The sequence below is a fragment of the Portunus trituberculatus genome, chromosome 38, assembly GCF_017591435.1.
Source record: "Portunus trituberculatus isolate SZX2019 chromosome 38, ASM1759143v1, whole genome shotgun sequence".
In the NCBI taxonomy this organism is placed as follows: Eukaryota; Metazoa; Arthropoda; class Malacostraca; order Decapoda; family Portunidae; genus Portunus; species Portunus trituberculatus.
Window position 1 is genome coordinate 21,552,486 of NC_059292.1, and position 25,123 is coordinate 21,577,608.

The following is a 25,123-nucleotide window of genomic DNA, read 5'->3' on the forward strand; positions in this document are numbered from 1 at the left end:
TACCGAGTCCTTCTTCCATCAATTTCTTGTAGTTAGCTACTTCTTTTTTTTATTCTTCATTTTCTGCTCTTAGCCTAGTTTTGTTTTCTTCCACTCTTTTTATCCTTTCTTTCAATTTCTGGAACTCTTTTTCCTGTTCTTCATTCTCTTTCATTCCCATACTCTCCTTTATCCATTTATCTAATTTACGTTCAATAGTCAACACTATTAAATAGTGAAGTATGTGCCGTATCAACTCCGTGGCACTGAGTGATATTGAATTACCAATGAAATACTGCGGTATTTTATTAGTAATTCACTATCACTTAGTGCCACGGAGTCGAGGTTATCCTCATGGTATGAGTGTATGTGAATACTAAGATATGATATTCATTATAGCAGGCAATAGAGGAGTGGAAACATAAATGTGGTGAAAGACAACACGCAAGCTAAAAGGGTCACAAGAAGAAGAAGCGGCCGAGCCGCCATGAGTCTCTGCCTCGTCTGTGGGCGATCTCATCTCTTTTTTATTTTTTGGTATTCCATGTAAGATTTCACTTTATGCATTACAAAACAATCCTTTCTTGGGGGCAAGGTTTGTAAAAAGCTAATAGAAATGTTGATTTGTGAACATAAATGCATATACAAGACAGTAACATCACCTCCTTTAGGGAGGAAGTGGCATGGTGGATAAGGTGGTGAGCGTGGGATCGGGCAGACGTCCAAGCGTAGGTTCGAATCCCACCACGTACAGCCTTAAAACACTTTGCCATTTGTCGAGTGGTTTAAAGTTACCTACATATCACCATGATACCCAGGTTCTAGGTGGTTACACTCAAGATGAGCTTGGGCAGTGATATGGGCCTTAATATGGGTACCACTATAAATAAAATTGCCTGCGCCACTAGGTGCTGGTATTGGCTGCCTCTGTCTCATTCTCTCCTGCTGTGCAGTACGAAGAGGTTGACCTGTATTTCTGCTCCGCTTAAAAACGTGTTTTCAGCGCTTAACCCCTTCACTACGGTGACGCCTATGTGGGCGTCATGAAGCCCCAGTAGCAACTACGGTGACGCCTACGTAGACGTCATATTTCTTTTCTGAGCTTTCTTCAGTTCAGTTGTCCCGTATAGTGTGTTGGATACCAACTACACACGCCGCATGCTGTCCTTGAAATCCTAGTGCTCCTCCCACCATCCTTGTCTCCACCAATCACTAAAGATAAGCTACATGCATCCCGCCTTGTGTCTAAAATTACCCAATGGCATAGACTGTTCCCATCTCTCTCTCTCTCTCTCTCTCTCTCTCTCCGAAGAGAGAAGCGTCCACTTTCCTCTTCGAAGGCGATATAGTGACTAAAAAATAGCAGCATAATACACAAAGGTGACAAGTATGACAAGCTTGCACGAGTTTCCAGCCAAGGCGCGGCACTACCACCCGTATATCATACAGGCGGGCTTTTTTAACATCCGGCGCGAAGGGGTTAACACATTACCCGTGTTAGTGCAATACGCTAGACTCTGCCTCACCATGGCGAACTTTGATCCGCTCCTGCACAAATTACATTGGAGCTATCAGTGAGAGAATTTGTACATAGCTCCTCTAACTTCCAATGATTCATATGACATCATAAAAATATTGGTATACCGGTGGCCCAATTTGCTGCGAAACGTAAATACAGGCATCCCCCGTTTAACGAAGGTTCACACAACGAAATTTCGCTACAACGAAGGTTTTGTTTTGCTACCATCTGCTCGTTTAATGAACACCAAACTGGCTTTAACGAAGTTTTATCCAGGTAATTTTTTTCCAAATTTGAAAGCCCTACCGTATCATGCAAGCTGACAGGCTTTTGAATACACCAGGAGTTGCTGGTACTAAGGCCTGCCTCAGGAGAAATCCTGAGACCTGTAGAATAAAGATCAAGATCAAGCCTCTCGTGAACAACACAGGCGCTGCCGATACAAAGGCCTGACTTGGAAGAAATTCTGTGTCACCTGTAGCATCAAGATCAAGATCAAGATCACACACACCACTCACTCCCCAGTCAAAGCATAACAGCATCACCAGCAGCTAATCTTCCTTAGTTCAACTTACCAACAAAACGCCCTGCAATGTGGCCTAACGTTCCAAAGAAGACCAGGAAGTGTCTTACTCTCGAAGTGAAGCTGGGTATTATTCACAGACAAGAGAGAGGCCAGAAAACTAATAACATTGCTTGCCACCATCTTGACTCCATCCACTGTCTACTATTTTCAAGTCAGCAGACTCTATTAAGAAGGCTGGTGAGACCGCATCTTCCTTGAAAGCTAAAAGAACCACCTGAACTCGTGACTCTACAATGGATAAAATGGAAAGCCTTGTGGAAATGTGGTACATAAGTTTTGTATGCGGTACCATGATGCGCACTTTGTTTACATTCCACAGGTTGCCGGTTAGTGTATTTCCCGTTTCACTCTCTTAACTTCATAAAGTTAAGATCATCAACATTATAAAGTTACGTACATACATACATTAGTGTACATTATAATGACTTAAATTAAACTACCTAAATGTTTAACTTCATAATTTTTACTTTCATTAAACCTTTTACTGTACTATGATGCACTCTCGTTTTGCTTACTCTCAATGGAAGTTCAAATCAGGGGTTAAACTTGTTATAATCGGTTCGCTTAACGAAGTTTCGCTTAATGAAGTGTTTTTTAGGAACGTAACCCCTTCGTTAAGCGGGGGTTGCCTGTATAATTTTTCTTTAACCCAATATGGTATGTTGGGGACCAGCCCAAAATGCATCCCCTCTATTTCCATTATTTCCTATGGGAAAATTACGTCCGCTTAACAAATGTTTGCCCTATGAACAGTTTTGACACCCCCTATCCTGTTCGTTAAGTGGAGTATTGATATATATATATATATATATATATATATATATATATATATATATATATATATATATATATATATATATATATATATATATATATAATGTACATATGCAGGTGTGGCTCCAGTATGAATTCCAAGGTACCATGGCCCTTAAAGAACACCACAGGGTTAAAGAGTTGTGTTTTATATTCAGTATATAAGATGACCCCTTGATTTAGGAGCCTAAAAATTGGCCAAAAAAACTTATCTTATACTCCAGCATATAAGGTAGTATATAACATAAAGAAAAGTATTTGAAGCTAATCTCAAAATTTGGCAGAGTACTCAGAAAGGTTTGTAAACAGTATATTATATTCTAATTTCCTGACCACCTAGTGTGCACTGTGGAGTGTATGTTTTCCAGTGTCTTTCATAAACCTAACTTCCTGTCGCAGATGCCACCATATGTGCTGCTTGTAATGTGCTGCACCTCCTACCGTGTGCACTCGATCCTGGTGCTGCGGCTCTTCAATGACTCAATAGCGATGATCTTCCTGTATGGCGCCATGAACCTCTTCATTGAGAACCAGTGGGCCCTTGGCAGTCTGGTGTACAGGTGAGGCAGTGGGGCCTGAGGAACAGATGCAGGTGTGGTCTCAGAAATAATGGTACGATGAACAGCTGAAATGATGTTTAGCCTTTTGTCCACTTGGATCATGTTGTAGAAATTTGAGAGGACCCTGAAAGGATAGGAGTGGTGTGTGAATGATCTGTCTGTCAACATACCATTACAGAAATCTGACATGGTTGTTTTAGGAGTGGAGGAAATGTATTGATCTGCCCAAAAATATTCATGCTGTATTCTACTAAATATTTTAAGTAAAAATTCAGATTACTGCCTCTACCTGTTGTATCCCCAATACTCTTTGGTCATTGTAGGTGATACTATAAATCAATTCACTAGTCTGCATATTTTTTTTATTTGATTCATATGTCTGAGATTCTTTGACTTTGAAACATCATTACTTGGCCAGCTACACATTTGTCATGGAAGTGGTGATGAGGAGGGTAGTATGTATGGAGGTGCTCTGAAAGGAATATATATACATGTTACTGGTTTACATTGACTTGTTTGATCAGCTTTCAACAAGTGCACTTTAAAATTTCTCATATATATCAAAGAGTGTGCTCAAAGTTTAATGATCCTTCTCCACCTGTCCCAGCCTGGCTGTGTCTCTCAAAATGAACATCCTGCTCTTTGCCCCAGCACTATTGCTAGCCTACCTGCTCTGCCTGGGACTCTGGGGCACTATCAAGCAGCTTACCATCTGTGCTTCCGTGCAGGTAACTCAAATGCTCCTCCCTTTCATACTCAGTCTATAAAGATCCATTGTGAATTAAGTTTATTGGATTTATTGAGAATGAAAACAGTTGTATAGAAGTAAGCTGGTCCAGAGTACTGAGCTAGTGACTGGAGTGGCCACCATTTATCCATCTAACTATCATGTCTATAGCAGAAATATATTTGAGTTTATTCATTTATACAGCTGTTCCATCCACACCAGAGTGACAAACTTTTCCTATCAGTAGTTAAGAAAGTATCTTCTTGTCTCTATGATTGGACTTGCTGCCATTTATCCCCCTGACTGACAGCTTTGTACTAAAAACATGTCAGTTTCTCTTTTATTTATCTAGCTATACCAGAGTTAAAGACTTTTCTTATCAGTACCAACAAATTATATCCTTGGATCTTATGTCCAGCTATAACAGAGATAAAAACTTTTCTTATCAGCAGCTAAGGAAGTACTTTATTGGCTCTTCTTTACTCTGTTTTCCTCAGCTTGTTTTGGGGGCACCATTCCTCTTAGCAAACCCTTTTGGTTACATCAAGATGGCCTTTGACTTGGGCCGAGTGTTCCTATTCAAGTGGACAGTCAACTGGCGGTTCCTGCCAGAGGAAGTGTTTCTGAATCCTTTCTTCCATCTGTCATTGCTGTGCTTGCACATCGTTCTTCTTGGCCTGTTTGCCTATACTCACGGAAACAAGTGAGTGTATATGAAATGTTTACATACAGAGAATGATTTGTGCATGTTACTTATGCAGAAAGATGTGAACCTTCTTATGGATCTTGAGTAGCATTATTTTCACCAAAGAATGCATACAAAAGGGTACAGGTAATTCACGATTTACGCGATAGATGCGTTCCAAGAGACGTTGCGTATATCAAAATTTGCATAAAACAAACATGTAATTCTCATAAGAAACAATAGATAATAGGGGGGATGCGGGATGTGGTCCAAAAAAATTTGTACAAAATACTCTATTTATTTGACTAAATAAACATGTTTTTATTATTTACCATTCTAAATAATAGAAGTGGATTTAAAGTAAAGGGAAAAGCAAGAAAAAATAAGAGAAAGCAAAAAATAATAAGAGAAAACAACAAAACAAAGAATAAGTAAACAAAATATTCACCGTGTCACTGCCTTCACCACTCACACCACAGTCAGTCACTCTTCCTCTGAGCTTTACCACTTTATCAAAAATCCACTTATCAAAAATAACCCCACATGCAGAAGAAGATGAAGGACGTTTTGGGGCCATCTTGGTGAATTATAGGCAGATTGAAGAAATTCCGTCTGTACTCAGTGCTGGCAGACTGCCATTGAGGCACGAGAAGAGCGGGAGCTGGATCCAAGATTCTTTAACAACGTCAGAGCAACCTCCTGCAGCGAAATGGCATCCATGAACACTGAGGTACAGTAATGAGGTTGCTCTCAGGTTGCTGGGAACACCACCTCTCGAGGTGGTGTTACTGTCTTATATATGCATTTATGTTCACAAAAAATTTCTTTTAGCTTCTTACAAACCTTGCCACCAAGAAAGGATTGTTTTGTAATGCATAAAGTGAAATCTTACATGGAATACCAAAAAATAAAGCAGAGATGAGATTGGCCACAGATGAGACGGACGCGGCGACTCGGCCGCTTCTTCTTCTTCTTGTGACCCTTTTAGCTTGCGTGTTGCTTTCACCACGATATTTTATGTTTCCACTCCTCTATTGCCTGCTATAATGGATATCATATTTTAGTACTCATATACGCTCATGCCATAAACCTCGACTCCGTGGCACTGGTGATAGTGAATTACTAATGAAATACCGCGGTATTTCATTAGTAATTCACTATCACTCAGTGCCACGGAGTCGAGGTTATCCTCGTGGCATGAGCGTATATGAGTACTAAAATATGATATCCATTATAGCAGGCAAAAGAGGAGTGGAAACATAAAATATCATAGTGGAAGCAACACGCAAGCTAAAAGGGTCACAAGTAGAAGAAGTGGCCAAGTCGCAGCATCCGCCTCGTCTGTGGCCAATCTCATCTCTGCTTTATTTTTTGGTATTCCATGTAAGATTTTGCTTTATGCATTACAAAACAATCCTTTCTTGGGGGCAAGGTTTGTAAAAAGCTAATAGAAATGTTGTTTTGTGAACATAAATGCATATAGAAGACAGTAACACCACCTCAAGAGCAACCTGATAGCAACCTCATTACCGTCCCTCCAACCGTTCATGGATGCCATTTTGCAGCAGGAGGTTGCTCTGACGTTGTTAAAGTTTCTTGGATCCAGCTCCTGGCAGCCAATGAGCACTTTTAGGCGGACAACCAACCTCCACCCGCCAAGAGCAACGAATCTTTGTGGATGGTATTTTACGAAGGTTGGTATTTGAGCAGGAGGTTGCTAAGGAGGTTGTCTGTACCAACATAGACAACAACCTGCTTCTTGGATCTGGTCCCGGAGTTCCCGCCCATCGGCCAGCTGCGGAACTCTGGCACACAGTTTGAAATTGCATCTGGCGCTCAGTTTAAAAATGCAGTTGGGCCAAATCGCGTACAGGCAACCCCCGTTTAACGAAGCTTCACACAACGAAATTTCGCTACAACGAAGGTTTCGTTTTACTACCATCTGCTCATTCAACGAACACCAAACTCGCTTTAACGAAGTTTTATCCAGGTAATTTTTTCCAAATTTAAAAGCCCCACCGTATCATGCAAGCTGACAGGCTTTTGAATACACCAGGAGCTGCTGGTACTAAGGCCTGCCTCAGGAGAAATCCTGAGACACCTGTAGAATAAAGATCAAGATCAAGCCTCTCATGGACAACACAGGTGCTGCCGATACAAAGGCCTGACTCAGAAGAAATTCTGCGTCACCTTTAGCATCAAGATCAAGATCATGCGCATCACTCACTCCCCAGTCAAAACATAACAGCGTCACCAGCAGCTCATCTTCCCTAGTTCGATTTACCACCAAAACGCCCTGCAATGTGGCCTAACGTTTCTAAGAAGACCAGGAAGTGTCTTACTCTCGAAGTGAAGCTGGGTATTATTCACAGACAAGAGAGAGGCCAGAAAACTAATAACATTGCTTGCCACCATCTTGACTCCATCTACTGTCTACTATTTTCAAGTCAGCAGACTCTATTAAGAAGGCTGGTGAGACTGCATCTTCCTTGAAAGCTAAAAGAACCACCTGAACTCGTGACTCTACAATGGATAAAATGGAAAACCTTGTGGAAATGTGGTACATAAGTTTTGTATGCGGTACCATGATACGCACTTTGTTTACATTCCACAGGTTGCCAGTTAGTGTATTTCCCGTTTCACTCTCCCTCCCTTCATAAAGTTAAGATCATCAACATTATAAAGTTACGTACATACATACATTAGTGTACATTATAATGACGAATTAAACTACCTAAATGTTAAACTTCATAATTTTTACTTTCATTAAACCTTTTACTGTACTATGATGCACTCTCGCTTTGCTTACTCTCAATGGAAGTTCAGATCAGGGGTTAAACTTGTTATAATCGGTTCGCTTAATGAAGTTTCGCTTAACGAAGTGTTTTTTAGGAATGTAACCCCTTCGTTAAGCGGGGGTTGCCTGTATAAGCAAACCGATCGCGCAAATTAGATTAATTATAATATTTTTTCGGTCGCGTTATAACAAAAACGCCTAAATCAAACACACGTAAATCAAGAGTTACCTGTATTTCATGACAGCTTGATGTCATACATGTATATTCAGAAATAAAAAAATAAAAGGGGTGGTTGTCATTAGTAATTTAGTGATCTTTGTATCAAGTCTCTACTGTGCCAAACACATAAATTTATTCATGCTTACTATTATTTTGTGTATAAATAGGATATGATATGCACTGATAACTCTATGTTATCCTCTCCTCTCCTCTGTATGATGGGACAGTTTATCTCTTCAAAACTTATTATCTCTTAAAATATAAAATAGAGTGAAAGTCAATCAATTGCTAAACTTCTAAGGTAAGAATGTATTTGAATGTAAATAAAATGTCAGTAGATGTATAAGAATTCCATGTTTTTATACAAAGGTAGGATATGAGACTGTCCCTTTCCACTTGGGATTAACCTGTAAGCTGTGAGCAATAACATATCATTGTCAGTAAAAAAAAATACTCAAAACTGCAGGCGACGCACATTATGCGTCAGCAAATTAAAATATTCATAGAGTATTTCCAATGTGTTACCAAGCGCTCAAATTTTGACAGAGTCATCCCTGAAGGCTGCCTGTGCTTTGTGTAAGTGCATTCCCTCGGGCATGGCTTGCCTTATGACTCACCACCTGCGCCTCCCGCGGGTGTAGAAAAGGCTTAGCTCATGCACATTTGGGCTGATAGTATGAAGCTTCACAAATACAACAGTTACTTTGGTTTTGGACCACAAGGATTCCATTTCCACAATAAAAAACAATTAGCTCAAACCCAGCCACAGTGGCAGTACATGTAATTAAAAACCGGGGCCACATGGGATGTGTTTAGAGATATACAGTGTGTGTGTGTGTGTGTGTGTGTATAATTCACCTCGGTCACCTGCTGGTCACCCAGCCAGTCTTCCCCATTACGGAGCAAGCTCAGAGCTCATAGACCAATCTTCAGGTAGGACTGAGACCACAACACACACTCCACACACCGGGAAAGCGAGGCCACAACCCCTTGAGTTACATCCCGTACCTATTTACTGCTAGGTGAACAGGGGCCACACATTAAGAGACTTGCCCATTTGCCTCGCTGCTCTCTGGGACTCGAACCCGGGCCTCTCAATTGTGGGTCGAGCGTGCTAACCACTACACTACGGTGTGTGTGTGTGTGTGTGTGTGTGTGTGTGTGTGTGTGTGTGTGTGTGTGTGTGTGTGTGTGTGTACACCTTGTCTGAGTCACCCCATATAGGATTGCCAGCCTGGCATATAGATAGATAGATCATTTACACATCATTCTTGTCCCTCCAGATTCCTCTCAAGTTACTATAACTTGATCCAAGTGGACACTAGGATGAACATCAAGTCTCAGTTATTCATCCTGCCAATGTTTCTGAGCAATTTCATTGGCATGGCAGTGAGTCGCTCCCTCCACTACCAGTTCTACATCTGGTACTACCACTCCCTGCCCTACCTCCTATGGTCCACGCCATACAGAATTTCTACTAGGTGGGTCATTCATGTTGCATCTCAGAATTTTATCTAATTTATTTATAAATGTGACTTATTGTGGGAGTGGTAAATAGAATTTTTTTTTTTTTCACGATATATTTTATCATGTCTGTGTGATTGAGAACTTAAGGAAAATACAAGGAGCTAGTAGTCCTGTACATGATAGTCCCTGTCTATCCACCTATCATCCCTCTCCTCAAATTTATCCACTATGATAGATTTAGATAAGCTTGCAGTTGTCGTGTCTGCAAGTTGCACAATTTTGTTGCGTCCCTAATCTTAAAGACTGCTTTGTGGGTTCAAGGGAACACCTCTGAGTATTTTTTATAAACTTTACTTAATTATTTATTTACAAACATTTACACTTTACGACCATTATGACAACAAAGAAAACCACGAAAACCACAAAATTTTAATCACTCTTTTCACGCAAGGTCCACCTTTAAATGCCTCAAATTCTGCCACATTATATCTTGAACTCAAATTCATTACACACACAATAACTTCATTGATAACAACATTTCTCTCTTCACTTAAACTTCTTCTAATGTTCCAGACTTCTTCACAATATTCCCGTTATCCAACTCAAATCACACAATTTAAATTCAAAGATAAGATACATCCTAATACACCCTACAATTTACCTTCTAATAAAAACAACACCCTACACAATCTACACATAACCTTTTTTCCTTTATCAAAATATGACACCAACATTTTCTGTGACTGCATTACAACTGTCTGGCTACACTCTACTGGTCTTGAGGTAAGCGGCATGCCCATTTTGACCCTCTGACAGCTCTTTCTCGCTGTCGTCTCTCGCCTTCTCGGCGTTCTCGGCTTCTCTCTCTCTCTCTCGCTCTCTCTTACACCTCCTAATATACACGCGTTACTTGACCTCTCGTCCATATCATTTACTTCTGGCGACCTCTGATTACTACCAGATATGGGGAGAAGGTTCCAGAAGCTTCTTCTTGTAATCTACTGCTCGTCTCCGGCTGTGTTTGTCTTGTCGTGACTCACCGCCTCTTGTTGTTTTCTTAGGTGGTCACGGGACTTCTTATCTATCAGATTAGTGATAGCGTCTTATAATCTTGGTACCTGCTTTCGTGTCTTTCATGTTTCTTCATTTATTATACTCCTTCTTACTTCCATCTTCATCACTTCATTCTTGTTATCTTCTTTCTTATGTATTTCCTTTCTCAATTTTCTTGTCACAACAATGTCCCCTCCTCAAGATCGTGCGTTCTCGCACGACTATTAACTTGGCTGCGGGTCATTATCTCATCCGGGGATGTGGTGTGGGTGTGGGTTAGGAAGGCCTGCCTTCGCCCACTCTCGTGACACCAGGTTGATCCTTCAGCCAGCTGTATCATCCAGATCCTAGGAGGCTGATGCTTTTATCAGGAACTGCAGGTTATCTTTCATTGTGTAGAGACAAGTTACCCATCCTTAACTGCTGAGAAGGTGTGTATTAGCAATATTCATAAGTTCACAGTTTAGAGACAGCCTTTGTGGAGAAACAAAATATAACATTCAATTTGACCAGTAAGAAATCAACCATTAATCATATTGTTCCATATATTCGTATTATAAGCCAGCAGTGTCTTTTCAAATTATTTTCAATATTCATATATGCAGTCAGAACACTTATAACTATAAGGAAGTAATGAAGGGAGATCATCCTGCCCACATCATAAAAGGTGTCGGCTGGAATTTCTCTAAAAGTAGTTAGTTGCCAAGTTTGTAATGCAGTCACTCCTACTTATCAGCCTTGAGTCAACTCATCTATCTTTACTCTCTTGGGAAAATAAACATATCACTCTGCTTTCAAATAAGATATAAAAGGGAACAACAATACACTTTTAGAAACATGTACACCGTCATCATTGTTTTCATCACATCATAACATAACCCTGAACTACTGCAATGGATTTATTGACCAACATCAATCTTTCTCATGTAAAAAATGACTTCTTATTATATTTTGACACAACTTTTTCTTCTCATTTTCTTTCTGAATCATCTTAAGGAGCAAATGCTGATCTTTAAATACACGACAATGATTGTTAATAAGTTAAGCACAGCACTCTCTAATTTCAAGATAACATGAACCCATTTTGTTTTGTTTTATCTCTATCTTGCTTTATCAAATACCACACTATAACAGTTAAACACCAATTAATTCTGAGTTTGTGTTGCATGCAATGTTCCTCTTCTTCGACAAATCAACATTTTTTTTCTCTGATAAATACACTCTTTTAACAGTATTACTATTGGACGAAAATATCTATACCATGATGTTTTTAGCTTTTAACACGAGCTCAAATAATCTTACAAAGGCACAAAATTTTCCATTCAATATCCACATGAACTTAGGTGTTATACTCAGTCATCAAGGAACTAATCACCATAAGGTAAGCCAACAATCTGATAAAGGAACACTATATCTTTCCACCGTCAAGTACAGCTAAAATTTTGCTCATGACTCATTATTGCATCTTGCTCACAATATAATGACTTGCAATATGTTTCTTTTCTCATCTTACTCATCATCAGACATTTCAGTGAATTCTCTTTTGTATAGTTATCCGTAATGTTAATAAGCAATTACTCATTCTTGTTTCACCTTATAAGCTTTCTTTATCTCATTTATCTGTGCCTCTAAATATCTGTATTTAATCTGTAAGCAGTGTTTCCTGTCCCTTGAGCTAACATAACTTATCTCCCTTATACATCACTGACTGATTGCTGTGTGTCCCTCTTTAACTATCAGGCACTACAATATCTATCATACACTGATTTCACTCTCTTATTAAATTTGCTACCTTAATTCCTCCTTTTATACAACATCATAACAAAATCTTCAAAGATAAACCAAAATATATTTGAACCATTATACTGCTACCACATTTTCATAATAAGTGTGTCTTGTATTCGTGTATCGCGTTTCTCTGCTACATCTCAGCTCTACAACAACAAGAAATTTCAGTTTCAAATATATTAATATCCTAAACAAACGTAGCTAAACTGCTATACACACTCTAAACTCTTCAGTTTTCCCTCTTCGGACCTTACTGATATGTTTCTGATATCCCTGCCATCCTTCCTTATGAATCACCACATTCTCATCTGACCAATTTGACCTTTACCCCCTGACACTTCAAAATTTTACATCTTGTGTTCTCATCAACTTTACATAAACATTTTTCACATAACATTCCTCAACATTTTTTTCCAGTTTTATAACAATATCATTTAGCAAACACATATCGCAGGGTAACTCAACATTTATTTATCTAATCAACTTCCAGTGACATACAATAAATTTCCCTTTTATTTATACTTGCAATAAATTTTCTTTTGTATCTTTGTGACTGATATTTTCTTTATTGTTCTTTTTATCATTTCCGTTTTCCTTGTGGCTTTCATTATTATTATTATTATTATTATTTACTTGTAGCTACAATATGTTTTTCTCTTTCTTTGCGACTGAATATTTCTATTTATCTTCCTATTCCTTTTTATTTACTATATTTATCATTTGAATTGTTTTATTTTTTTGTGTGTGTTTGTGGGCCCACTTCTTCATAATTATAATCCTTGTGTTGTATACACTCAAAAACTTTTCCACATCTGGGTACATGTCGAAAAGAACATCTGAGGTGTCCCCCATCGTTCTGAATCTGCTCATCCCCACACAGGAATTACAAATTTATCCTTTGCATTTTCCTCTCTCCTTCTTAAACAATATTAACACCTAGACAGAGTAACTTGTACACTGCCATGCCCCTAGGCCAGCAGGAAGTGTGCAAGTTTGCTAGGCACACGCGTATATAAGGATCATTCACCATTATGTGACGCGTCAGTTCCCAGGAGTTAAATAATGCACATTTACATTTATCTCACAACATCAGACTTTATCGAACTCAACTTGAGCATGCTCAACATTAAGCTAATGACTTCAGAAGCCACACCTGTATGTTTTACACTTTTCACATCTCTTATTTCATGGTTACTCTATTTTGATATCCTTTCTCACCTTTCCAATATTTTACCTTCTTTATCCTCATTATATTTCTTTTAACCATCTCAGGTTGTTTCTATACGTCTCAGTTATACGTTACCCATTTTTTCTTCTACTGCACAATAATTTCCCTTCCTTTCATAATATGATTTCACTCAACTGCAATTGCTTTTTACCTTATTTTCCCCTAGTATGCATTTAATTTCCACCATAAAATTTACACACTATTTTTTTACGGATATCTTTTTCTATACTGCATTTCAACATACTGTCACCATATCAATATATATTTCAGCATAGTCACCACTACCAAGATACTTATTTCTCTTTTTTCACTATTTCAATACCACTATTAACATCTGAGTTTCACCATATCTTCATGCATGCATCTGTATTCAATATACCCACAATTATCAATATACTCACTCAATATATTCACTATCTCCAATACAGGTATCCCTTGGTTAACGATAGGGTTACGTTTCCCAAAAACAGATCGCTAACCGAAACGATCGCTAACTGAGGGATTTGAAATTATCAACTACATACATGTATTTCGCGATGCGTAAATAAACGACACTTTCTATGTTGTTAGTTGTTATTTACACCTTTAGAATTGGTAGTACTTACCTTGAGGAGTGGATGTGATATGCGTAGTGTGTTGTTTTGTGCCCCGAGGGACACAGGGCCTTGGAGGATTAAATCTCATCATGCCCACACCGACCCAAACTCGGTCAGCTGCTTCAAACCCTTCAAATTCTTGAGAGAATACGTTTTCCAGTGGGGGTGGGTCATCCAGGCTCTCCTCATCGTCACTCAAGGTTACGGTGGATGTGAAGGATAGATTGGATGTGGGTGGAGTTGTTTTGGAGGTGGATGGAGTTGTTTTGGAAGTGGGTGGAGTTTTTTTCGAGGTAGCAGGACGAACTTTGAAGTACGACGAGATGACTCCTATGGAAGTAGATGGGATTGCTTTTGAGGTGGATGGGGTAGCTTGGGAGGTGGATGGAGTTGCTTGATCGGTAGATGGGGTTGCTTGGGATGTGGATGGGGTTGCTTGGGCGGTGAGTGGTTTGAAGAAAGATGAGATGACTGTCTGTTTTGCCATCCTTTTCTTTGCCTCAAATAGTTCTTTATACACTTTCATGTCATTTTCTATAGCATTAGTCACGCCATTACTTCGGTTTGGGTTGGGGTCATTCTCCTGGAGAAGATGTATGGCCTGGTTAATATGATTAAAATCTCCTCGAAAATCTTGACGGAGAGGGTTCTTTCAGGCTCCTTGTCCTCCTCCATTTCCTCCAAAGTATTTTGTTTCTCCAACTCCATGAGGTCGTCGTTGGAGAGAGGCTCAGAATGACTGTCCAGCAGTTCTTGTACGTCATTCTCGTCCACCTCATTGAAGCCTGCCTTATGGGAGATATGAACGATGTCTTTCCTTACTGCTGTAACATCGACAGGGACTTCCTGTTTACGTTCCACGCACTCAGGCCACAAATTACGCCAACATCCATTCATTGCCGACTTGGACACCTCCTTCCATGACTCGTCGATGTTGTCGATCCCCTTTTTAATGTTATAATCCTTCCAAAATTGTTTCATGGTCGGCTTGTCAGGGGTGTCAATGCAGGCCAACAGCTGTTTCATGGTGCGCCGCTGGTAATAGGCCTTGAAAGTAGCGATGACTCCTTGGTCCATCGGCTGGATGAGGGCAGTTGTGTTTGGGGCATAAACATGACCTCAATATTATCTGCCCAGTCATTCATGCTCTCTGGGTGGCTGGGGCGTTGTCACACAGCAAGAGAAATCTGTTAGCAATGTTGTTTTGGGCAGCATATTCTTTTAGGAATTTGGAGAGGTATCCTGTCACGTAACTTTGCATGATAACAGTCGTCATCCACCCCTTTTTGTTTGCCTTCCATACTACGGGCAAATATTCCTTAATATAGCCAGACAGAGCTCTTGGGTTTTGGGAATGGTAAATAAGGCATGGTTTAAGCTTAAGATCACCAGCGGCATTCCCCCCCACCAATAATGTTAACCTGTCTTTAGATGCCTTGAATCCTGGTGCCGACTTCTCCTCCTTTGCTATAAACGTTCTCGATGACATCTTCTTCCAATACAGGCCTGTCTCGTCAAAGTTTAGAACCTGCTTGGCTGAATAACCTCCTTCCTCGATGCGCTCTTTAAGCAAAGGCTTGAAGGCGTTTGCAGCGGGTTGATCCGAACTCGCTGCCTCCCCACTAACCTTGAGGTTGTGTAGACTCCCACGATGTTTGAAACGTTCAAACCACCCCTTACTGGCCTTGAAGGACACTGTCTCGCCTATGTTGAATTCTGGTTTCAGGTCCTCCCACAGGCTCAGTGCCTTAGTAGTAACGAGTTGGGTAGAAAGAGGCATGCGGTGTGTGTGGTCTTCAATCCATAGCCTCAGCAAACGTTCCAATTTTTCCATAATCGGTTCCCTGTTACGAGTTGTTGTGTGTTTGTGCAGGTTTGTGACTTGGTTGGCCTGCTGCTTCACTTGTACTTTTTCTGGAGAACTGTTGATACAGTTGATTGAGATAAACCAAGGGCACGAGCAATAGAGTTTACCCCTTCACCACCCTCATGACGAGTCACAATGTTCAACTTAATATCAAGGCCAATGCTCTTTCTCGATTTTTAGCCTTATCTCCCGGTGGAGAACAATCGTTGGGTCGCTTGGAAGCCATCACTAAGTTCACTTGATCACAAATAAGCACAAAAAGAAGTTTAGAGCGAGCGTGATAGAGTTGTTGTTGCACAATCAAAACAGCGGGAAAGACTGTGGTGTGTTTACTGCACGGGCCGCGGGTGGATGGAGGCGCTGCGATCGCGATTGCGATCGCGATTGCGATTGGTCAATCCGATCGTTAACCGAATTTTGGCGATCGTTAACCAAAAAATAGGGATTAATTTGGAGGGATCGTATGAGCGAAATATCGTTAAGTAGTCGATCGTTAACCGAGGGACACCTGTATACTCATTTCACAATTTCTTTGCCCTCACCAATATATTCTTTCACTATACTCATAAATATTAAGACACTCATTTTGATATCTCGTCATGCAGCATTCAATATCTCAATATACAATACTCATAATTATCACCATTGCAGCATGCCCAAATATATATTTCATATCAGTATTTCACAATATTCAAGATTCGTTTCCCTTCATTTCTGCATGCATCAATCTATATTTCACGTCAATATTTCATTATATTCAAGATTCATTTCCCTTCATTTCTGCATGCATCAATCTATATTTGACATCAATATTTCACTATATTCAAGATTCATCTCCCGTCATGCTTCAACTATGATATCCTCACAATTACCAATATTCTCATTTTATCCTCATTTTTCATGCATGAAATACACTCAGCTATCAAGATACTCATCTCACTAGTACTGTAGGCCTCAGTCTATACTCTCAACATTTTATATTTACAACATATATGTCTCACTATATCTCCAATATACTGTATATTCACTATACTCATTTTCCTCATGCTTCAAATATATATTCACTATATTCATTATCCTCAGCTTCAGATATATCCTCACTATACTCATTATCTTCATGCTTCACTCTAATTACTCAAAATTTTCACCTTACCACATTTTCTGCATATATTCACTTCACTACATCCTCATGCTTCAATATACACTCACTATATTTATGTCACCATATCACTCTCAACATATTAATTTCACCATATATGCATGCCTTATTTTATATACTCAATATAGGCAACCCCCGTGTAACGAAGGTTCACACAACGAAATTTCGCTACAACGAAGGTTTCGTTTTACTACCATCTGCTCGTTTAACGAACACCAAACTCGCTTTAATGAAGTTTTATCCAGGTAATTTTTTCCAAATTTGAAAACCCCACCGTATCATGCAAGCTGACAGGCTTTTGAATACACCAGGAGCTGCTGGTACTAAGGCCTGCCTCAGGAGAAATCCTGAGACACCTGTAGAATAAAGATCAAGATCAAGCCTCTCGTGGACAACACAGGCGCTGCCGATACAAAGGCTTGACTCAGAGGAAATTCTGCATCACCTGTAGCATCAAGATCAAGATCAAGATCATGTGCATCACTCACTCCACAGTCAAAATATAACAGCGTCACCAGCAGCTCATCTTCCCTAGTTCAACTTACCACCAAAACGCCCTGCAATGTGGCCTAACATTCCTAAGACCAGGAAGTGTCTTACTCTCGAAGTGAAGCTGGGTATTATTCACAGACAAGAGAGAGGCCAGAAAACTAATAACATTGCTTGCCACCATCTTGACTCCATCTACTGTCTACTATTTTCAAGTCAGCAGACTCTATTAAGAAGGCTGGTGAGACTGCATCTTCCTTGAAAGCTAAAAGAACCGCCTGAACTCATGACTCTACAATGGATAAAATGGAGAGCCTTGTGGAAATGTGGTACATAAGTTTTGTATGCAGTACCATGATGCGCACTTTGTTTACATTCCACAGGTTGCCGGTTAGTGTATTTCCCGTTTCACTCTCCCTCCCTTCATAAAGTTAAGATCATCAACATTACAAAGTTACGTACATACATACATTAGTGTACATTATAATGACTTGAATTAAACTACCTAAATGTTTAACTTCATAATTTTTACTTTCATTAAACCTTTTACTGTACTATGCACTCTCGCTTTGCTTACTCTCAATGGAAGTTCAAATCAGGGATTAAACTTGTTATAATCGGTTCGCTTAACGAAGTGTTTTTTAGGAACGTAACTCCTTCGTTAAGTGGGGGTTGCCTGTATATTTACTTCACCAATATTCTCAATATTCCCTTTTCACTATATAACCTTGCTGCAAATATATACCAACTATGTTCATGCCACCATATCATTCTCAATACAATAATTTCACCATATATGCATGCTTCAATATACTGAATAGATCTAAATATTCTCAATCTTTCTCTATATCATGCTGCAATATATACTAACTGTACTCATTATCCTCATATATACTCACTATTATGCATGCTTCAATATATTCAAATATTCTCAATATTTCACTATCATGCTGCAATATACACTCACTGTACTCATTATCCTTAGATATACTCACTATTATGCATGCCTCAATATACTCACTATATTCAAATACTCTCGATATTCCACTATATCATGCTGCAATATATACTCACTATATTCAATGTCATGTCACCACACCATTCTCAACATAATAAATTCACCACATCATATGTGCTTGCTTCAATATACTCAACACATTTACTTCCACAAATATCCTCAATATTTCCCTCTCACTATATATTCATGCTACACCATATATATTCAAGATAATCATCTCACTATATACTCTCACATCACCATATTTTCATGCTTCTGACTCCTCAATTACTTGTTTCACCATTTTTTCATGCATTATCTTGATACACACTATACTCAATTTTCACTATACCCATCTCACTGTTTCTTTCTCCATCATCCCTATTTTTCAATAATCACTTTTCATGCAGCATTCATCAATTTATTTTTTTCACTACCCTTTTTCATGCACCAATCTATCTTTCTCTGATTTTCAAATAATAATTTACACATCATATTCCATTATTCATGTTTATCTACATAAGATGACCTCATTATAACACATTTCTTGCCTTTGAATATACTTCATTTCGATGTCAGCTTCAGCCATTAATATAAATTTTATCTTTCGGGTATGTTAGATTTAGTCTGTGACCACTACAAGGATCTTCAACGTTATCTAGAGTTTTGACCGCCATCGTTCTTATCAAGATATTCTTCCAAACCTGATAATTCTTCGCAAATAAGTATCACAAAGTCTACTGTAAATAAATGCTGGATGTGGGCCTGTTAAGCAGTAGTTTTTCTAATGCCTCGCTCTCAACTAATTTAAATATAGACACTTCTCGCTGTTAAATGTCCGTGCTTATGGCGATTTTAAAGACAACTTTCATCTCATCTTGTTAAAACCTATTCCTCTCCTTACGTTACCCTTTAGCATTCTCTATCACATACAAACGTTCTTTACAATATAAATGATCAACATTTCAATATAATCAACATGTTTATTATCTTTCGTGAAATATAATAATAATTTCATTAACATTCATCTACCTTTCTATACTCATATTGTTATTCCATATGCTTAAGTTCTTCACTTACATACTCAATCACTCTGCAATTTTCTGTATTACTTATTAACACAAAAGAGACTGTAGTGGTCACTTAGTTACCTTTCCATCAACTCATATCAGTCACAGAGATAATCTCGTGAATCAGGGTCCAGCCAATATTCCTTCAGGCATATGGTCTGGCACTGTTCCAACAGTGTTACCTGACTCTCGTCTTCCCTGTACTTTACAGTGACATCCATATCTTAACTTTCCCCTTTATATCCCTATGTTTCATAATACATGGCTGATCATTTTCTTGGTGCATGAATGAAAATTTTCTTCTGTTTTCACCTCCAGGATTTCCTTCTACCTCTGGTCATCTTATCAACTACGTTTATCTATGGCTTATCAAGGCCTAACATCACTCCTACGCTTCCGCGTCTCTCCCAGGTTTCCACACAACATATATTAACCCATATAATTCCCATATTTCTTCTTTAAAGTTACTCACCAACATTGCCACTATCCACTATCGCCTCTTTACATACCAACACGTTAAGTTTCAAAAATCTTAAATTTCTTTCTGCATAAAAATAGTTACCTCAGCTGTTGTCTGATCTTTACTCAGCGTGACTCACGCTTGTTTCACCCTCCCAAAATTTCAACATTCTTCCCATTTCCTCGCTTTATATTACAACTACTTCATATTGTTCCTTTTTCTCTCTATAAATATGATATTCATGTTTACCAACATTTCTGCTTCATGAAAACCTCTCCTTACAATTTTCTACTACCTAACTTTCTGGCACCTGTGTTCTTTTCTCTGATTCAATCTAATTTATCCTACCGTCTACAAGATGACAACATTCTTATCTTTTACCAATTATGATGAAACATCTACGAGTTGCTACTACACCTGTGTTTCATATGTATGTTTCTCTGTGTGTTTCTACTTCCCCTTGCTTGTATGCCGCTGGTGAAACAAGGAGAGAAGCCATAATTCTCTTATCACAATAGCAATATAATCATCAAACACATTTCAAGACACTTTTTTATTCAGAGGAAGATGGTTATGCAATCAAGTAATGTAACTGAATTTTATGGCAATACTATCCCTTATGACAACAACTTGCGAGCAACACAGACGCAGAACGAGTAACTTAAATGACCTTGAACAATATTCTGCTGAGACAAAGATTTCTCACGACCATTTCCGTATACCATCAAAATTTACAGATGACTCAAAAATACGAAATTACAACATCCACTGCAACAATTCAGTACACTCTTATAACATGTGCCACACAATTATTTTCACGATTTTAATCTCTGCGAATGAATCCAGAACATCTATCTTATCAAGTTATGCAATATTTATCATTGCAACATTATCAGTTGCAAAGATATCCCAGCACAGCCAACAGTTGTCATGTCTGCAAGTTGCACGATCTTGTTGCGTCCCTAATCTTAAAGACTGCTTTGTGGGTTCAAGGGAACGCCTCTGAGGTTTTTATAAACTTTATTTAGTTATATTATTTACAAACATGTATACTTTACGACCCTTACAACAACAAAGAAAGCCACGAAAACCACGAAATTTTAATCACTCTCTTCAAGCAAGGTCCACCTTCAAATGCCTCAAATTCTGCCACATTATATCTTGAACTCAAATTCATTACACACACAATAACTTCATTGATAACAACATTTCTCTCTTCACTTAAACTTCTTCTAATGTTCCAGATTTCTTCACAATATTCCCGTTATCCAACTCAAATCACGCAATTTAAATTCAAAGATAAGATACATCCTAACACGCCCTACAATTTACTTTCTAATAAAAACAACACCCTACACAATCTACACATAACCTTTTTTCCTTTATCAAAATATGACACCAACATTTTCTGTGACTGCATTATAACTGTCTGGCTACACTAACTGGTCTTGAGATAAGCATCGGTGTTCTCGGCTTCTCTCTCTCTCTCTCTCGCTTAATATACACGCGTTACTTGACATTTCGTCCATATCATTTACTTCTGGCGACCTCTGATTACTACCAGATATGGGGAGAAGGTTCCAGAAGCTTCTTGTAATCTACTGCTCGTCTCTGGCTGTGTTTGTCTTGTCATGACTCACCTAGGTGGTCACGGGACTTCTTATCTATCAGATTAGTGATAGCATCTTATAATCTTGGTACCTGCTTTCGTGTCTCTCATGTTTCTTCATTTATTATTCTCCTTACTTCCATCTTCATCTCTTCATTCTTGTTATCTTCTTTCTTATGTATTTCCTTTCTTCTCAATTTTCATGTCACAACACAGTCAACTATTTTTGAAACTGTCATCATGTGTGTGTTTTGGGGATGCATACAGTGTGTTGACATATTGTGTCGTGGTGTTGCAGATTCCTGCTAATGGGTATCATTGAACTGTGCTGGAACACTTATCCTTCAACTTGGTGGAGCTCTGGTCTGCTGCACTGCTGCCACCTCGCCATCCTGCTGGGGATCTACATGGAGCGACCAAAAGACAAGAGCTTGCAGAAAGTTAGAAATATACTCGAGAAAAACAAGTAGCTCTTATTACTTCATGGCTTTGGTTTTACATTTGTGTGTGTGTGTGTGTGTGTGTTTTATAAGTTGTATATTACAGGGTTTGAGCAGGGCTCTTAGTGACCTGTCTCCATATCTAATTTTGTCCAACTTTTACTTAAATTTATTCACACTCGGCTGTTGTAATCTCCTCACTCAAGCCATTCTAGATGTGCATCATCCTACGTGGAAAGCTAAACTCTTTAATATTCCTGAAACACTGACTTTTCATGATCTTAGAGTGTCCTCTTGTTTGCCTATCTTTATCTTCAGTTAGTGATACCAGGTCTTGTCTCTTTATCTTTTCCATACAATTTACTGTCTTATACATTGTGATTACATCTCCTCTTCCATCTATCCTTCAAAGTTGGTAATTCCATTTCCTTCAGTCTTTCTTCATACAGAAGATCCTTTATTGCGTGTGTATTGTGGGTTGTACCATTTTTACCTACTGACTTCCTCACTGTCAAGTGTTGCTGTGCCTTACTTTAATAAGTGGTCAGTGATTGAGACCTCTATATTATGTCTCTTGATCAAGTATGTGAGTTTATTCCTTCAGACAAGTCACTGCCAACATTGATTTCTTGCTGCTCTGAGGTGATCAGTGAGGACAGCATGTGCCTTGTAGTGTTGACACAGTACTCAACACACCAACTGCACCATGCTACTCATATTTATGGGACAAGAATCCATTATTTATTGATTGTTCATGATATATGAATGAATATGAATGTATATGAATGAAGATGCTACAATTTAGAATATCTTTGAGATTGTACATAAGTGTGTGTGTGTGTGTGTGTGTGTGTGTGTGTGTGTGTGTGTGTGTGTGTGTGTGTGTGTGTGTGTGTGTGTTATGAATGGCAACTAAGAAACAAGTGGAGAACTAAATGTACAAGAGGTGGAGTGAATAAGAGTTTCAATTGGTGGATTATTAACTATTTGACTGTTAAGGTTTCATGATAACTTGGATTGGTGCAAATTTAGTAATAATGTAAAAAAAATATCAGACAACATAAGAAGTTATGAAGTATTTCTTGCTTTGTGAAATCATGAGCTATTAAAATTGAAAAAAAAAAAAAAATTGTATTTACATTACTGTGTTAAAAGTAGTAAGGGATTAACAAATTGAAGGAGTTTAGTTAATCACCACAACATATAGCAAGGAGGATTGTGATATATTTTAATAGAATTACTATGCTTTCTAAAATTTATAAGTCCCTGAGATACGGAAAACAAACAAACAAAAAAAAAAAGGTATATTTAATATTGAGCAATAAGCTTGTTTATTTATCTTTTATTATCATATATTTTATAGGTTCTTAAAGGTAAGGTAAGGCAGTATATTTCAAGAAGAGTCTGCAGAAGAGATGACTGGGTCTGATGTGAGAGATGTAAAGCTAAGGGGAGGATGGACTGTGGGAAGAGATGATCAGATACAATGAGGATGTGTCTGTGGGGCAAGGAAGGATGGGAATGAATGGAGAGCTGTTTTGAATGCATGAATAGTTTACCCACAGTTGGTGCAGTCAGTGGATCAGGAGCACTTGACTTGTTAGTTACTTTAGCTGTGACCTTGTTGAAGAATTGTTATCTATTATATTGTGCAGGTGATGTACAAAAGTCATCAACACTGCTGAAAATTGTGTTTTGTGTCAATGAATATTTGACTCATAATATTTTATAGGATTATCCTAAATACCTAATAATAACAGTTTAGAGAGAGAGAGAGAGAGAGAGAATCACTTGAATCTCTGGTCTATATGCATGTACCGTGGCAGTGTAGTGTGGTGGTGGTGGTGGTCATGGTGGTCTTCGAATCATTGTGATCCGTATTGTGGTAGTAGTGAATGTTAATCACTGTTGTTTGATCTATATAGTGATGGTGGTGGTGTTTGAGTCACTGTAAGTGACCTGCTCTGTGGTAGTGATAACTTAGTTGAGTCACTGTGGTCTGTTGTGTAGTGATGATTGTGGTGATTGAGTCATTGTAACGTTATGTGGTGTGAGTCACCGTGACCTATAAAGACCCGTATTCCAATTTTCTAAAGCGCTTTCACAAGATTATTATAAAAAAAATTGCAGGGTTTCTCAAGTGGTTTCCTATTAATATCATTAATGTGTCACTAAAACTAATAACATCTTTAAAAAAAAACTTGTCACTTCAAACAAAATATTGGGAGTAGCTAGTCGGAGTGAGGGCAGAAAGTACAGGTGGGGAAAGTGGTGGTGATACGAGTTACTGTGACGCCAGTTAAAATAACTTACTGTGCGATGCCACAGCATGAGTCAGAGCGAACGTGAGGTCAGCTGTGTACGAGGAGATGACGAAGCTAAACATTGGTTAGACTTAGTATAATACGAAGAGTCACCACCAGCACCACCACTACTTAAGCACGCATGGGCTCTCTCTCTCTCTCTCTCTCTCTCTCTCGTTATGACACCTTAAAAACATAATATAACACTGAGTAGTGTTGCGAAAATCTGGGAGAGTTGGCGCTCAGAAAGAACATTTTGAATTTTTTTTTATTTTTTTTATTTATTTATATCCATTACATGTATTTGAATATTACATAATTGATGAATTTGTGGCTAGCCTTTTTTTTATGTATTAGCTTTTAAGGCAAAACTGTAGAGAGAGAGAGAGTATTCGCTTTTATATATAGCTGGTGCTTCATATGAGTAAGAAACTAAGAAAATTGTAATACTTCATTAATTGTTAAGTCACATTATAGTTTATTTAGATCACAGTGCGCGTGGACAGCTATAGTTTATTTGCTTGCTGAGATATATAATGGGATATACCATACACGGGCCGGACCGCGCATGCATTCCTTTATTCAGTCCACCAGGAGTACGGGGGAAACTTTTCAGTGCTAGCTAGGGCCACAGTGAAAAATATCACAATCTTATAGGGCCGCATACTATATTAATCCAAAATCATTAATGATATTCAAAATACAAAATTA

The 25,123-nt window shown here is 38.6% G+C and overlaps 1 protein-coding gene across 2 annotated transcripts in view; it reads left to right on the forward strand.

The window, feature by feature from the left end:
* Positions 1-23,238, forward strand: part of LOC123514680 (lethal(2)neighbour of Tid protein-like) — a 31,373-nt gene extending 8,135 nt beyond the window's left edge. Inside the window, exons 4-8 of one of the 2 annotated variants that reach the window (XM_045272727.1) lie at positions 3,297-3,457; positions 4,065-4,185; positions 4,682-4,887; positions 9,170-9,367; positions 21,968-23,238. In XM_045272727.1, the coding sequence (XP_045128662.1) occupies positions 3,297-3,457; positions 4,065-4,185; positions 4,682-4,887; positions 9,170-9,367; positions 21,968-22,139 (858 nt within the window). In that variant the 3' untranslated portion in view covers positions 22,140-23,238. Of the gene's footprint in view, positions 1-3,296; positions 3,458-4,064; positions 4,186-4,681; positions 4,888-9,169; positions 9,368-19,150; positions 19,910-21,967 lie in introns of those variants that run through there. The other variant, XM_045272728.1, reaches the window with a different exon arrangement.
* The last annotated feature ends 1,885 nt before the right edge of the window (positions 23,239-25,123 follow it).